At 55.0% G+C, this 15,393-nt stretch overlaps 8 protein-coding genes across 8 annotated transcripts; 5 read left to right on the forward strand and 3 right to left on the reverse strand.

The window, feature by feature from the left end:
• Positions 1-946: 946 nt before the first annotated feature.
• CH63R_11490 (Duf341 domain-containing protein) lies at positions 947-1,720 on the forward strand (the record flags this gene model as incomplete). The annotated part of the gene is made up of 1 exon (XM_018306464.1): positions 947-1,720. One exon carries the CDS (start codon positions 947-949, stop codon positions 1,718-1,720), a length of 774 nt encoding a protein of 257 aa, XP_018153305.1.
• Positions 1,721-2,308: 588 nt separating this feature from the next.
• Positions 2,309-3,799, reverse strand: CH63R_11491 (C6 zinc finger domain protein; the record flags this gene model as incomplete). The annotated part of the gene is made up of 3 exons (XM_018306465.1): positions 2,309-3,110; positions 3,187-3,513; positions 3,678-3,799. 3 exons carry the CDS (start codon positions 3,797-3,799, stop codon positions 2,309-2,311), a joined length of 1,251 nt encoding a protein of 416 aa, XP_018153306.1.
• Positions 3,800-5,427: 1,628 nt separating this feature from the next.
• CH63R_11492 (Parasitic phase-specific protein PSP-1) lies at positions 5,428-6,556 on the reverse strand (the record flags this gene model as incomplete). Its single annotated transcript, XM_018306466.1, has 4 exons — positions 5,428-5,572; positions 5,641-6,048; positions 6,111-6,171; positions 6,244-6,556. 4 exons carry the CDS (start codon positions 6,554-6,556, stop codon positions 5,428-5,430), a joined length of 927 nt encoding a protein of 308 aa, XP_018153307.1.
• Positions 6,557-7,425: 869 nt separating this feature from the next.
• CH63R_11493 (ComD protein) lies at positions 7,426-8,358 on the forward strand (the record flags this gene model as incomplete). Its single annotated transcript, XM_018306467.1, has 4 exons — positions 7,426-7,688; positions 7,791-7,897; positions 7,956-8,079; positions 8,148-8,358. The coding sequence occupies 4 exons, from the start codon at positions 7,426-7,428 to the stop codon at positions 8,356-8,358; spliced, it is 705 nt and encodes a 234-aa protein (XP_018153308.1).
• Positions 8,359-8,438: 80 nt separating this feature from the next.
• On the forward strand, positions 8,439-9,610 carry CH63R_11494 (Drug resistance transporter EmrB/QacA subfamily; the record flags this gene model as incomplete). Its single annotated transcript, XM_018306468.1, has 3 exons — positions 8,439-8,755; positions 8,823-9,193; positions 9,258-9,610. The coding sequence occupies 3 exons, from the start codon at positions 8,439-8,441 to the stop codon at positions 9,608-9,610; spliced, it is 1,041 nt and encodes a 346-aa protein (XP_018153309.1).
• Positions 9,611-10,598: 988 nt separating this feature from the next.
• CH63R_11495 (uncharacterized protein) lies at positions 10,599-11,364 on the reverse strand (the record flags this gene model as incomplete). The annotated part of the gene is made up of 3 exons (XM_018306469.1): positions 10,599-10,924; positions 11,074-11,228; positions 11,288-11,364. 3 exons carry the CDS (start codon positions 11,362-11,364, stop codon positions 10,599-10,601), a joined length of 558 nt encoding a protein of 185 aa, XP_018153310.1.
• An 814-nt stretch (positions 11,365-12,178) lies between these two features.
• Positions 12,179-13,259, forward strand: CH63R_11496 (Ankyrin repeat protein; the record flags this gene model as incomplete). The annotated part of the gene is made up of 2 exons (XM_018306470.1): positions 12,179-12,603; positions 12,710-13,259. 2 exons carry the CDS (start codon positions 12,179-12,181, stop codon positions 13,257-13,259), a joined length of 975 nt encoding a protein of 324 aa, XP_018153311.1.
• Positions 13,260-13,842: 583 nt separating this feature from the next.
• CH63R_11497 (uncharacterized protein) lies at positions 13,843-14,658 on the forward strand (the record flags this gene model as incomplete). The annotated part of the gene is made up of 2 exons (XM_018306471.1): positions 13,843-14,537; positions 14,565-14,658. The coding sequence occupies 2 exons, from the start codon at positions 13,843-13,845 to the stop codon at positions 14,656-14,658; spliced, it is 789 nt and encodes a 262-aa protein (XP_018153312.1).
• Between the last annotated feature and the right edge of the window lie 735 nt (positions 14,659-15,393).

The raw sequence follows: 15,393 nt of genomic DNA on the forward strand, positions 1-15,393 counted from the left end.
TTGTCCAGGAATACTGTTTAACTTAGTGTTAGTTGTTAGCTAGCTATGCCTCCGCTTCTTTACAATTTTTCTAGTCCAGGAAATCGTAGTACAATAAGGCCTGCTGTGCATTGCTGAAAACATATGCACACTACAAGATGCTTCTTTGGGACATATCGCACTCTAATTTCAGCATCGCTGTGCTAAGCAGCAGACTCATTGCATAACGCTCCCTGAAATGGGCTCAATGGAGCTTGGAAGGGCGCACGTCGAAGATTGAGCAGCGTCAGACTCGCAGTGCAGATCACTGCCCCAAGGACCAGTCGTGATCAGGTTTCGAGCACCTAATTCAAGAGGGAAAGAAAACCTGATCTGCGTAGCGAGGTGGGAAACTTGCTCGACCCGGTCTAGGCAGCACTTGTTTGCCATAAACAATGTGGCAGGGGGGGTTGAGGCGCAGTACGTCGAGTGCCCCCGGAGCAGGGGGATGGGGGTTGGGGTGACAGCCCCCGAATATGCTGCCGGCAAGATAATGCTGTTGGTTGGCCTACCGATTCGACGTGCCGGAAGTCATGTTTAACGCGGCGATGGAAGGGAAACGAACGGCGGAGACTTTGCCTCACCCGAGTTGGCTGACTGATGATAATAATACCTTTTGTCTGAGGTCTGTTGGATGAGGTTCACATCGAAGGATCGTGAAAGTCACCGTGAGGCATGTCGATTCGGCGATCGGGACGAGGTCTGATATGTCGCCGTGATCCCAATTGCATCGCCTGTTGTCTCAACTGACGATTTTGCACGGCCGCCAAAAGGGCGAACAGTAGTTCCATGTGCCATATTTCAGACCTTGAGTCCATCTCACGATTTGGGATCAAGGGCCAGCCAGACCAACTACAGTCCCCCCGAACTGCAAACTCCCCAAATTCCCAACACCATCTGTTCACATTACATCCGCATCCAAATCATCATGAGATTCCTTTGCCTCCACGGTATGGGCACCAACTCGAACGTCTACGAGGCCCAGCTCGCGCCCATCATCGCCCAGCTCGACCCGGGCCACGAATTCGTCTTCGTCGACGGCCTCGTCGACTGCGAGCCCGCCGACAAGGTCGACGCCATCTTCCCGGGCCCCTTCTCCTGCTACTACGACAAGCCCGTGCTCTCGCAGCTGCAGGACGCCTACGACGTCATCTACGAGGTCCTCCGCGAAGAGGGGCCCTTTGACGGCGTCTTCGGCTTCTCCCAGGGCGGCGCCCTCGCCGCCTCCCTCATCCTGCACCACCAGGCGACGAACCCCTACGCCCCGGACCTCTTCAAGCTCGCCGTCTTCACCTGCGCCAGCCTGCCCTTCGACCCGGAGTCGCACCGGCGCGTCAACAAGTACCACGCCACCGTCTGCCCCGAGACGGGTGCTGTCCGCGTCCGCGACTGGGCAGCCGACGAGCGCGTCGAGGCGCTCCAGATCAACGGGTTTCTCAGGGACGCCGAGCCCGGAGACGTCATCCTCCGGCGCTTCCATCCGGCGCGGGAGACGGCGAGGATCGCGGTGCCCACGGTGCACATCATGGGCGCGCGGGACCCCTTCTGCCCGCAGAGCAGGCTGCTGGCCGAGCTCTGCGCCGGGCCCGCGGAGATCGTGGCGCACCAGCAGGGACACCAGCTCCCGCGCGACTGGGGCTTCGCGAGAAAGGCGGCCTCGTCCATCGAGAACTGTATCCATAGGGCGCTATCAAGGTGTTAGTAGGGGGAGGCAGATGTGCTGGTGGGTCTTCTTTGTTTGTCTGTCTGTCTGTCACTCTGTCTGTTTCACCATTCTGTATCTATCACTTTCACGAGAGAAAGAATGAAATCAAATGCTATTGAGCATTCAATATGTTGGAGCCGTGCTGCTCGTCGTGTTGTTGGCGGGAACTTTGCTCCGCCACCTTTGAAAAAGACGGTAAAGACCAGGGGCCCTGCGGCCGGCGGCTAACCACTGCAGACCCAGCAGCTCGCGGCAGGGATTCCGACGCATGTTTGGGGTGAAATTAGTTTTTTTTAGAGGCTTCAGCCACATTCAGAGCACTCTGAGAAGAACGAACATTCTCGTCCAAGCTGCTTGCAGTTGGTTGGGGACTCAATCGAGTGAATGGCGAAGACACTGTCATTGGGAGAGCGGTTCAACGTTTGCATCGTCAATTCAACTCAAACAACAGAGGACATTTTCACACCATGTAAAACGTACAATACTGGGCTATGATGCTGGGCTGGGCTATAATACTAGGCTCTACCTTATCTCGTGACATATTCTAAGCAACGTTTCAAATGAAGGTGGTGAATGGGAAACAGGTTACGATGCTGATCCTCCATTCCGCGCCCGCCAGTTCTCGAGAAACTCCCTCAGTGTGCGCCGCATCGCATCCATTAGCTCGATCGTCTGCGACTCGCGGAACCCCACATGGATCTTGTTCAGGATGGGGCGGAGCTCCGAGAGGTGAAACTCCATGATGGTGGCGTCCGTCTGGAGCTGCAACCGGTACTGCGTGCCGAGCTCCGCGGTGCGATCCCGCTCCGCCCCCGAGGGCTCAAAGGGCCCCATCCTGAGGTGGTACGTCTCGACCACAGTCGATATGACGGAGCCGGCGAGGAGAAAGCAGGGGGAGGTCAGGTTGCTCCTGTTGTTGAGGAGATGGTTGAGCTGGGGGCCCCTGAGGATGTCGCACAGGGACGACACCAGCGGGAACACCTCCTCCAGGGAGCCCATCAACGCGGGGAGGTCCGGTGTGGCCTTGCATTTGTCGTAGTAGGTGTGCAGTCCGAAGAGCACGCTGGCCAGCTGCGGGTACGCCTCGATGAGGGCGTCGGACCCGTCGTCCGGGGTCGATTCTCGGCTGCCGACGACCCCCTGCTGCTTCTCCTGTGCTAGGCCGATACCGTGCATGCCGTTCATCGTGGCGACGCCGAACTCTGCATCGGGCTGGAATGACAAGTTGCCGGAGCTCGAGGTGTCGCTCGAGTCCTCGAAGAAGAGGTTTATGGGCGCCATTTGTCCGGCAGGGTCATGGATGGCGGCTAGTGGCACCGGGCTGTGGCTGGAATACGGCGGTGGTGCCGCAGTCGGCCACGAGATGTCGAATGCGGAGTCGTCTGGTCTTTTGTTTCCGGCCGGTCAGCGATCGTTTGTTGAGGGACAACGGCTCCCTTGGGGGGGAGGAAGAAAGTTCATACATGAAGGAATCCGACTGGAAGGGGAATGAACACAGGCTCGTCTCCAGGGTCGAGAGGTAGTCGCTCATCCCCAACGGCTCGGTGGTGCCGTTGCCGACGACAGGCTGGCCCATTAGTTCGGTCCCGACATCGTCGATTTGTTGCAACCGGCCCCGCTCCGGCGACGCCGGCGCGGCTTTCGGAATGCCGGACGCCGAGTCCGCCGATGATTGCCGCCTTTTGCGCGGGGATGCGTCCTGCACGGACGCGGAGCGCTTGCCCGATTGCTGCTTCTGCGCCGGCGATTTCTCGGGCGCCGTTGCGCGAGGCCTTCCCATCTCGCTTCTCCTGAGACGGCGGTCAGCGTCAACATTGATTCATTCCAACACACGGCAAGGCGAAAAGGACATGACAGGCTTGGTTTTTTCTTTTTTTCTTCTCTCTTTTCGTAGAGTGATGTTTCAAGATCTCGGTCTCACAGAGGGGGAGGGGAGGTGCAGGTGCAAACTAACGGTGAATATTTGCAAATCTGACCCTTTCGGCGGCAGTTGGCGCAGGCGCCGGCACCCTCTGAGGGGCACTTGGTCTTGAGCTTATGACAAGCGTCGCACGCGTTTCTGAGGACAGTCTCCATTGTGTTCGAGGGCCCCAAACGGTGTGGTTACTGAAGGTCTGTAGGTCTAGATCCCGCACTAAGAGGTAACCGAGATCCCATCAAGGCCGTGGCCAAGGGTCACGGCCCATGATATTATACATACCCCCGGCCAACAAAAAAATTGAGAAGTCCAAGCAGTAGTAGCCAGGAACCAGGGCAAGGCGCACAGGCAGCCGGTAAACGAAAAAAAAAATGCCCGCGATCCTTCGTGAAGCAGGTTTGGGGGTGGCTTCAAGGAAGATGCACTGCCAGTCCCGCGAGATAGAGGCACGGGAACGCGGGGGCCCAACGAGGTGCGTTTCTGCTTCCTTGGGACATTTCTGTTGCCTGGAAATCGCTTTTCCAACGATACCAGAAAACGGCCGAAGAAGGGAGATCCCACGTGGAGTGCCGTTGCAATCTGACCTTGGATCTTGTCTTACCAAACAGTGCCGACCAATCCCTCTGGCCCTTGGCATGCACCTCCCTCAAATCCTCGGGGCGCAGGCGGCCCGGTTCCTTGCAACTCACCCGCAGCTCGAGTGCAACCCTACTGCTCCTTTTGGCCCTCGACAAGCATTTCTGCAATCGTCATGGTCCCTCTAGCGGCCCCCATGAGCATGAACCCTCCCTCCCCCCACTCCGGAATCCCATGAGAAATGCTCCGAGACGGGATCTTACGGCCCTGGGGGGAAATGATCGATGAAACACGGGGCGAAGCTGTCTCAAGCAGTGTCTCTCTCTTCTATGATTCGATAATAGATGTCAGCTCGGCAAGAAAGTAGCCGTGATAGGGCAGAAGGTCACACGTTGAGTTCCAACTGAACTAACGGGGACTTTGCCCAACATTGCCGGGACGTTAGTTGGGAGGGGGCGGGGGGGAAGGGATATTTGGGACTTGTGTTGGTTGTTACATCGCAGGAAACAAAAATAGAGGAAGCCAGGCAGCCGGTTGGCGTGCCCTGCACAACCTGCAGAAATTACGATATCGAGTCTCTTCGATGCCGATCAGAGGATGTTCAGTTGGAAGCGTGCCCGTTCACTGAACAAAACACAAGAAATCGCAAACCCGAGCTGCGGTTCTAGGCGCAAAAGTCGCAGCCCCCCCAGAGTAAACGCAGCTTGCCCTCGCGTCTAAAATTGTTCCTTAGGCGAGATTTATCAGCGTTCTTGATTTGGACCCTGGGGAGGTCGCCCACTACCTAATGGCCTTGACGCTCCTGGCCGCCTGACAACTTATCTTATAAATGGAGTTTCCCCACGACCAAATGACGATGGAAATGACAGAAAGTCATTATTCCCATCGACGATGGACTAGTTGGCCAAAGAGCACAATCTCCATAGAGCCGAAGAGACACCGGATCATGTTTGGGTTCACGCGGGATTTCAGCCGTAGAAAGTAAGACTCACCGGCTAGTTGACATGTTCCTATCTCGTAGCAGTGGAATCTTGTTCATTGTTGGGCCTAGAAAAGACGACTCTAAATCAGGGATATTGTCTAATTGATCTTCTCGCTTGCTCCTCCAAACTCCTACCTATGCGGATCTGCCGTCCATGTCGCTCTTCGCATCTGTCTCACAATTTATCAGGAAGCGCGACTTGATGCATCTCAGTGGTTGAAAATTGTCTCAAATCCTGGATCTGAACGTGGAATGGCATTCGTTCATCTCGAAGCTCTGCGGGGTCGATTCCGAGTCGTCCTCCTTCACATTGTTCTTAAACACGAATCCCGGGTGGGAAATCATCAGACAGAAGACGGCGGAGATCACCATGCTGTGATCCAGTCAGCTCTTGTCCCTCCCGAGAAGAAGGAAGTGACGCGACAAAGACACATGACTTACACTCCCTCCAACCCGATGAAGATGGGCTCGTCGCGGATCAGCTCGCCCCTGTACCCGTTGCGCAGCTCCACCAGGCGGTACGAGCAGCGCACCAGGATGAGGACGATGGCCAGCGCCATGAACCCGAAGAACAGCTTGGCCCTCGTGCCGAAACGCTCTGTCGAGCCCGCCCGGAAGTACCGGATGAGGTAGTCCGCGAAGAAGGCGCAGAAAGCGACCATCACCACCACCTGCAGGCTGAGGCCGACGAGAGCCATGTCGACGCCGATCTGGCTGCTGCCGGCCGACGCGGTGGACAGGGCGCCGCCGACCGCCTGGAAGATGAGGCAGACGACGTCGCAGGGAATGAAGATCCAGTAGAAGAGGTTCGGCTGGAAGCGGGACAAGGAGGGTGAGAAGTATTTAATCCTGCGACGAAGGTTTTGTGAGTTGTTAATGCCAACGTATAAAATGGGGGTTTGAAGACGCACGCTGCGGCAAGCGTCACATAAATGGCCGCGGAGTAATAGACAGGACCACTGGTGATACAGACTGGCCGATGGCACGTCAGTGGACGAACGTTGCGCGCGTCTTTTGTCTAAGCGGGGGAGGAGGTGCGCTCACTGATCTGGACCATGAAGGCCGCGAAGTTGAACGGGTTGTAATACATGACGATCCGACCCGCGTAGCCCAGCACGGCGTTGGCGGCCCCGAAGACCATGCAGATCATGAAGAACCACGTCTTCCACCGGAACCCGAGGTAGACGTGGATGGCGGCGGATATCAGGTACAGGGCGAGGAACGTGATGTTCGCGGCCAGGTCCGGTCGGTAGCCGTAGACGCTCATCTCGACCGGGCATATGTCGAGCGTGCAGTTGGCGCCCGGCCCGAAGATCTTGACGTTCGGGAGCACGCCGGGGGGGAGACCGGTTGACATATTGGCGATGGCTGGCACGGGAATGTGGTGCTGGTGTGTTGGTGGCTGGTCAATGATATTAGATTGAGAACTTGGTAAATCAATTCATAAAGTGTTAAGTCTCAAGTCACGCACTCTGACGGGACGAGTGGTTCTTTTTAAAGTGAGGACAGTGACTTGCTCCCATCATATCGCATTCTCTTCAGGCTGACTATTATTGTTACTCGACACCAACAGTATTACAGGGAATGTGAACCCCAGCAGCATCGCCTCACGGCGAGGTGTTGATCACAGCCACATTCAGCCTGGCTGCCGCGAATAAACACAACGAGACAAGTCGCCGTTGTTGGTGATATGGCCAGCCCTGATTGGGCCACGCCTATGCCAAGCTGCGCTGACCATATGTTGGGCGACGGGGGACAGTTGTAAGCGCGTGCGAGTGCGAGGAACACAGTAACGGGGGTGGAGATTAACCAACAGGGAACTGAACATACAAACATCGAAGGCGGCACAATCTTCTCCGAGGGCCAACCCGCACTCGGGTTCTGAGAGTGATCTGTTGCACGCCCTCGGCGACTATCATCGTGGCCCGGCGATTCCATCGTACGCCGTACGCGTAAACCAACTCTCGCATGTCTAATAGGGTCCCGACGGCGCGGGAGGTAGTCATGACCTGGCATGATGGATGGAAACCCACTGGAAAAAGTATGAGGCGGGACCGGCACGGTGACATTTCTGTGATACGTAGAGAACGATTTCTAATACATTTGCGGGAAACCTGTACGTTCCTAGACACTGGCAATTATTCTACAAAAAGTCCTACCATAGTTGAGGAGGAGAACAAAAACAGACAACATCTTTCTTCTCTCATTCAAACCTTTTTCTGTTTCATGGACCAAATCCTAGAAGACAGCGTCGTCGTCTGGAGCAGAGAGCTAGACAACCGCTTAGGCACAGGCGACGATTTCCACCTCGAAGACTTCTACGTCGAACCCGTCTCCGACTCCCGCTATGGATCGCAGGTGGAGATCCTCTCTTCGTTCACGGAGCTGCACGACGGCTCCGTCCGGAAGCAGGACCCCGAAAAGAGAGAGATTCAACTGGCTACTCTGGATCTCCAGTATGGGTGGCGTCTTTGGCTCAACGTTGGATGGTATGTGGCCCCGCGAATGGTCGTGATCGGCATGTGTCTCCGTGTGCGCGTTTACCTAACCTGCTCCTGCAACAGTCTGGCCTTTGGGCTTTTCTTGTCCAGCCTCGAGACAACAATCATAGCTACGTCTTTAGTGTCTATAGCGTCGGATCTGGGGGGCTTCAACAAATCGAACTGGGTGGTCACGTCGTATCTTTTAACATATACAGGTTTGCTCCAAGAGTTCTCCCCTGCTGATACATAGTCTTTCTGACTGACCAACAATAGGGTTTCTGATCATCTTCGCCAGGATCAGTGACTTGTTCGGCCGCAAGGGCACAGTTCTCGTATCTTTAACAGTATTCACCCTCTTCTCCTTGGCCTGTGGCGTGTCCCAGACCATGGAACAGCTGTGAGTCAAACCCGCGTACGATTCCATGGGCAGCAGTCCCACTTGAAACACTTTTACTGAATCTCCAGGATCGTTTTCCGAGCATTCCAGGGCATGGGGGGCGCTGGGCTGTACAGCATGGCCGTATCCGTCATCACCGAAATCACGCCTCTGAAGTACATCGGCATTTCCTCTGGGTTGATGGGCTCAATCTTCGCCATGTCGAGCCTGCTGGGCCCCAATCTTGGCGGCGCCATCACGCAGCATAGCACCTGGCGTTGGGTCTTCTATCTCAAGTAGGAAGCCCATGGCATCTCACTCTGAGCCTTTGGCATTGCTGACGAGCACGAAGTCTTCCGCCCGGTTTCGTCGGGATCGTAATGGTTATCTTTTTCTTTCCCCGAAACGCGCGCCCTCTTCAGGTAACACGGACTACGTTCGCTTCAATGGACTACTTGGGAATGTTGCTCTACTTGACAGCGTCCATCATGATTGTGTTCGCTCTTGAGGAAGGCGGCCTCTTTTACCCATGGGACGGGCCCGTTGTCATCGCCAGCTTCGTCATCAGCGGTATCGGGTTTGTTAGCTTCCTCGGGTGGGAATGGGTCCTCTCAAAGAAGCCTTGGGTGAAGAACTCGACCCTGCCCCTCTTCCCGATGCACCTGGTCCGACAGCGCATCATCAGCTTCTCTTTCCTGTTCGTTCCCCCCCTCACTGTCCACAACTGCCATCATCCCCATCGGTCCTCAAAACTAACCAGACAGAACGGCACTTTTGGCGGGCTTCCCATTTCTCGTCACCATCGTCTTTCTTCCCCAGCGTTTTCAGCTCATCAACGGCCTCTCGCCCGTCGAGGCCGGCGTCCGCATGCTGCCGCTCCTCCTCGTCTCGGCTACGGGAGCTGCGTTGGGCGGAATCTTCTCAAAGAAGTACAACGTCAGCTGCCATGTTCTGTCCGCCTCTCTGGGCCTCCAAGTGCTTGGGCTGGGCCTGATGACGACCCTGCCCACGGCCTCGCGAGAACTGCCCCCAGCTCAGTATGCGTTTCAGGTTCTTTTGGGTCTCGGGTTCGGTCTTTCGCTGAGCTGTCTTGTCATTGTGGCACAGATGGAGGTCAGGAACGACGATGACGTGGGTAAGTTGAAACGCCAAACAGCCATGGAGACAGTCGATCCCCGATTAAACTAATGGCAAGCAAGGCATAACTATCAGCGCAATCACTCAGATCAGAGTGCTTGGTGGCGTCATTGGAGTGGCGGCAGCTCAGGCCATTTTAAACGCGGAGATAAACAACTCCCTCGGCGGTGTGCTGCCGCCCGAGAAGCTCAAGGCTTTGCAGCAATCGGCGACGGCCATTTCTTCCTTCACATCAGAAGAGGCCGCCATAACCATTCAGAGCTACGGACGTGGGTTTCAGTTGCAGTATAAGATAATGATAGGACTCTCCGCGGCAGCGTTGTTGGCTAGCCTTGGCTGCCTGCAGAAGAAGGCAGAAAGCTTTGAAGAGGTTGTGAACAGGAGGATCAGGGGACAAGGCGTTGCATTAGACTAGACTGGATTACGACACACTCTTCTTTGTATGCTTGAGGGGATCATTTTATTAGCACTTAAAACTTCTTCAATTGTTAACAAAGCTTTTGTGTTGGTTTCACAGGTCACTTAAGTGATAACGAACGGTCTCAATAGATGAGGGTATTTGTGGATTCGCAGGTGTGTGTAAAAAGAGTATCTAACGTGAAGGGCAGCAATCGACGAAGGCCATGATATATATGGCTGGCCAGGCAGACCTACCCTGATGGAGATGGATCCATGTGATCTGATTGGCCCGGTCAGGTCGCCGTCTCATCTTTCCCATCGATAATCCGATCGGCATTCCAGCATTTTCAAAGAGCCTGTGAGATTTGAATTGTTGCTTACAGTCAAGATTGGATGGATGAACTGGAAACAGGTATTTGGCCACATTCTGGTTTCATTCACTCATAAATACATGGCGAGGGGTGGGGGGTGAAAACACATAGTTTGGGAGGTTGGACAAGGTAGACCGGGCTCTCAAAATGGACGACGGTAAGCTGAAATAGAGCAGATGTTTGCTGAAGTGACCTGCTTCATGGGGCTCTTGTTATCTTTGAACTATTTCAAAGTATTCGATTTCGTCTTGAGCGGAAATCGGCTAGTAAGTGTTGCATATTTGACTGAATTAGAGTCAGGTTGAACTTCAACAGACTCGATGGACTCGGAAAGTTCAGTTTCCGCCAGCACATGGAAGGAAGCAAAGACGATTGCATTTGAAGGCATTCTAACGGTGGCGTAAACGAAAGGAGTAAAAAGAACAGAAAAGCCAACTTTGAAACGACACAAAAAAGCCAACGCGAAAAGTCCCGAATCCACCCTGCAGACAGCTTCTTGTGCGCCATGCCCAAGTCAAGTGAACCTTTGTCCCGATAACTGGACATTAGACCATCTCGACAGGCCAACCACCTGGATGGAGTTCGCACCTCCGTGTCGTGAGAAGCCTGCCCAAGACTCTTTGAACAGGAACATCAGATCACCTGCCCGGTAACGCTCCAGTGGACGTTGTTGTTTCCGTCGATCCACAGGCGCGAACCCCCAACATCATCGTTACGGCTCCCGTCCCGGATCTTGACATCGATGCTGTAGTCTTCGCCCCACTGTCCGTTGATGTGCGAGATGACGTCCTCGTTCCAGGAATTCTGGATGTCGTACATTGGGCCCTCGACGGGACGGGGAACGAAGATCCGGACTCGCGGACTGGAAAGGTCTGTGGCCTCGTACAGTCTGTTCAGCTGTGCCTGCCAGTTGACGGCGGAGATGTGGGCAAGGAACTTGTCGTTGTCGTCGTCTTGGGCTTCCTGATTGAAAACCACCACAGCGATGCAACTCGCAAGACCATCGGTTTCTGCATTATCCCAACATTGATTAGTTGTGCCAAGGGAACGCGCAGGCAGCAGACAGTGGACACCGTCAAGTCGCGGGGAAAGAAAACCGGCTGCCTACTGAGTGCCTCTCCGCGACGGGCTGAACCATGCGCGCTCATGTCGACCACCTCACCAGCTGGCCAATCCACAAAGTCTGCAGGGGGTGCGGCTCTCTTCCCAACGGGCTCATCACGAGCCGCAACATAGGCCGCAAGAGCCGAGTTCTTCTCATTTCTAGAACCGACGGTGTTAGCCGCCTCCAATCGCACCACAGAAGCAACGACAATACTCACCGGGGAACACGGACGGGCCCTGCCAGGGATTGGACCGCCAGAAGGCCCAGAAGGAAAATGGACTTGACGAAATGCATTGTGAAGATAGGTGATGGTTTGAGAATGTTGGCAGACGTTGTACCGCTCGTTGGCTAAGTTGCAATCGTGTGCAGGGTTGAATTTTCTTTTTTTACCTTCTTTAATGAACTCGCAAGGCCAGGACTGGTTGTTCTGATTGTTCTCTGTGATTTGGTTGATCTATCAAAAGAATCAAGTGATATCAAGGAAGACAGAAGCCGTTTTATATGCTATGACCATGAGTCTGCTACGGAAGTTGATCACCTTGGTATTGGAAATGAAGGCATATTGCAAAAAGTCACCGACAGCCGCGTCACGCCATCGCTGTACCAGTGTAGTCGGGATGAAGGCGGTTGACTGAGCAATAGTCAGTGTTTGGTTGCCAGTTGGAGTGCATGCATACAGGTGACGATGCCCAAGCAAGGTCGACAATTTCCAGGGAGTTGAAATGCAAGAACTGGAAAGAGAAAGACACGCGATGCCGACGCAGGCCAAAAGTCGCCGTTCGAGTTGTCACCGACGAGGAAGAAAACGGCAAGGAAAGATTAGGCAATCACCGTGTGTTTTGCCAATCCCGCCGATGTAAACGCCGAGGTAAGGCAACCACATTTTGCATCCTGGCGCAAACGATGTGGTTGTCCTACGTCAGTCAGTAATTCCTTCTTGTCCCCGCACGAAGGTAGCAGGCAAAGATAGCACATATATCAGACAGCGTGCGGCTGTGTAAACGCACCCGCCCATATACCCTGTACATCTCCAACCTCCCCTCCATCCCCCCCTCTTATTACGCTCGTTGACCACCGGCCCCTGGTTCAGTCTACTCTGCTGCCAGAAATGACGACGTACAATCTCAAAGACGACAGGCCGTTTCGCGAGAACGACAAGTACGGCTTGGAAGTACCGGAGATTGTAGATTTCTATTGCCCAGACCACCCGTTGATGCAGCAGCTATGCGACGCCTGTGCCCGCGGCCAGCTTGACGAGTTCAAAAGACTAGTTGAAGAGTGGAAGGCGAAGGGCCCACCTCCCGGCCCAGAACACTACCCCTTAGGTACCCTGGAGCCTATACTCTTCTTCGCAGTCCGACAACACCAGCATCAGATCGTGGCCTATCTGCTCGACGAGGGCTTGAAGCGCAGTGAGCTGGTGATGGTCCACGTGCACGAGTTTCGGTGCCGCCCGCCCATGTTGCAGGTCATGCTCGATCGCGGCTGGGATATCAACTACACAGACAGTCCGGCCGACCCGCCACGTCTAGCGTTCGTCTTATCCCTAGTTCCGCCTCCCCGAAGAACTGATTGACAGACAAGCTGTTTTGTTTTCAAAACGGGTTATTGGGGCCCATCGGCTAACCCGCTGCCTCAGATTTGTGCTGGACGACAAGGAACTTGTCGAGTGGTATCTGGCTCATGGCGCCGATCCCAACGCTGAGGCCAAGTATGGCTGGACTCCCTGGCTGCGCGCCATAGTGTGGGCGCCGCTCGATATAATCAAAACAATGCACGCGGCCGGCGGCCGGATGGATCTGGCCGTGCCATTCGTGTGCTTCGGCCGCAACTATCGCTCCGACAAGTCCCCGGAGCGTCTGGACGTGCTGCGGTACCTGCTCGACAACGGCGCAGACATCAACTCTCGCTTGTTCGCGCACAACCACTATAACCGGGGTGCCTACTTCGACCCGGGTTCCGCCCTCAACCTGGCTCTGGGGGACGGCCAGGACGAGATCGCCGAGGAGCTGCTTGACCGCGGCGCCCGCACCGACATTCCGGCGGGAGAAATGATGGGACATGTCACGGCTTTGGAAAGGGCGAGGGGAAAAGACGTTTCGCCGCACCTTTTGGCCAAAGTTGAGGAGTGTAGACGGCGGGAAGTCGCAGAGGCGGCAAAAGGAACACCGGCGGAAGATGCAGACTGAGAGGTTTCGGAGCTCTTTTCGCAAGTCCTAATTTAGTAGGAAAGACAGTTCCTGGCTCTATCGGGCCAGCGTAGCTAGAGAGTGTGTCAAAACAATAGCCAGATATACCAACCTGACAAAACAATTTAAAAAAGGCAGAGAGCTGACGAGGCAATCGCAAGTAATCTAAGTTGTTTGTCTCTCAGTTAATTACTCGAAACAATGTTCCATTTCATGCGTTTGAATTTTTACTAGGGAATCTCTTTCCCTGCACACTTCTATTCATCCAGCAACTCAGGGAATGTCTGCCTTAAGAAACAAGAGCAGCATCAGGCCTTGCACTGAAAGCTGCTAGAGTAGTTCGTTGCCTTGTTGCAAGTGAAAATCCATCCATATGCGCAGGTATTTTTCTTGCCCCTTTCCTTAATCTCACTTCACTTCACTCACTGTCAGACGAAATCAACCTCCTGCTTTTTTAAAGGATCAACCAATTCTTTCTTCTTTGTTCAGTCTCACTATAAAAAACCCCTTCGTCTCATTTTTCATCTCTTCTGAACAACAGAGTCGCCGTTGACGCCAGACATCTCCAAGCAAAGCCAACACCATGGCGACTCTACTGGAATCCCTGGCAGCGCCTTACTTCCACTCCACCCACCCGTTTCTCAGGTTGGACAAGCTCGAGGTCGGCGCGCTCTACATCATGATATCGATCCCCCTTCCCATCTTCATGGGCCGCAAGAAGCACGTCTACGAGGCCGTCATGTCCACCGACCCGGACTTCCCCTTCGACACCTACGAGGGCATGGTGTCGGACGGCCTCTCCTCGGAGGAGTTCTACTGGGACCTCTACTGGCACACCTCCAGCACCCCGAGAAACGAAGACACCCCCGAGGACGAGGGCGGCGGCGTTCTCTACCGCCTCCGCAAGGAGCCGGCCTGCCCGCAGACCGTCATCTACGACCGCCTCCACGTCGTGCGCCCGCGCTCGCACGTCCGGCTCGTCGGCCTCGTCCGCGTCGTCAGCGTGCCCGGCGTCTTCGTCCCGCACATGACCGAGTACCTCGACTGGCTGACGTGCGCGTCGGCGCGCGCCGCCCACCGCAGCTTCCTCTGGGCCACCATGGCGACCTACCGCGTGCGCCGCCACCTGCTCAGGGGCGAAGGCGTCAGCGACCACAGCTTCCACCAGTTCGACATCTCGCGCTTCACGACCGAGCTGCTCTCGTTCGCGTACACCGAGGCGCACAACACCATCGCCCAGGGCGGCGACGGCGCGGCGAGGCCGGCGATCGCGTCCTAGTTGGGCGTCACGCTGAGGTTCGTCAGCAGCGACGAGGCGGCCGAGACGAGGCGCAAGCGAGATGAGCTTCTGCGACTCCAGTTCGAGCAGTTCGGCTACGTCAAGGCCCAATGGTTTTGATTGATGAAGTTGGATACCCGACGGGCGTTGTCCGCTTGTGTGATATCGGTGGGAAGGAAACGGCACGCCGCTCGGGAAGGAAGCATTAGAGGTGTTCTCGGTCAGTCTACTGGTTCCTTCTGGGTAACGTGACACCAGCTTGACTTTCAGCGCAAAGCTAACTGACTATTGTTACTAGTGACCGAGCACCGAGAAGAGAGAAGTTTTGGGAAACGAATGTTTGATACTGATGGAAACAAGCGAGCGAGTGTGTTGTATGATGGACCGGAGCCGAGGGAATCAGAGAGTAAAGAATGGAGGACGCCATTCTGAAACGGTGCCCTCAAATGGTTTGCTCCCATCAAGGCCGAACTTGCCAGAGTTGGAACGAAGACAGGCATCACTATGAGCCATACAACACGGGTATATGAGTAGCTGTCAGCTCAACATTGTTACGTTTCAGTCTCAGGTCTGGTGGAACACAAATCATCTCCTGGTTTGTTCCAGTTACACATCTGTCGCGTGCTTCCTTCTCTTAAGGATCCAGATAGGTCCGGTGCGAAGCCTCAGATCCGGCACAACTGCCAAGAAGAAACAGGCAGGGTTGACGAGACCCCACTCGAGGTCGGATACACAGAGATCCCGAGATGAAGACAAGCCGGGAGGCCCTCGGCGGAGAGGAGATGCCGCGGGCCGGACGAACCGGCCATACATCTGAACCAAGTCTGCTAGGGAGCCTGCCATGAAGACAACTTG

The sequence above is a fragment of the Colletotrichum higginsianum genome, chromosome 8, assembly GCF_001672515.1.
Source record: "Colletotrichum higginsianum IMI 349063 chromosome 8, whole genome shotgun sequence".
In the NCBI taxonomy this organism is placed as follows: Eukaryota; Fungi; Ascomycota; class Sordariomycetes; order Glomerellales; family Glomerellaceae; genus Colletotrichum; species Colletotrichum higginsianum.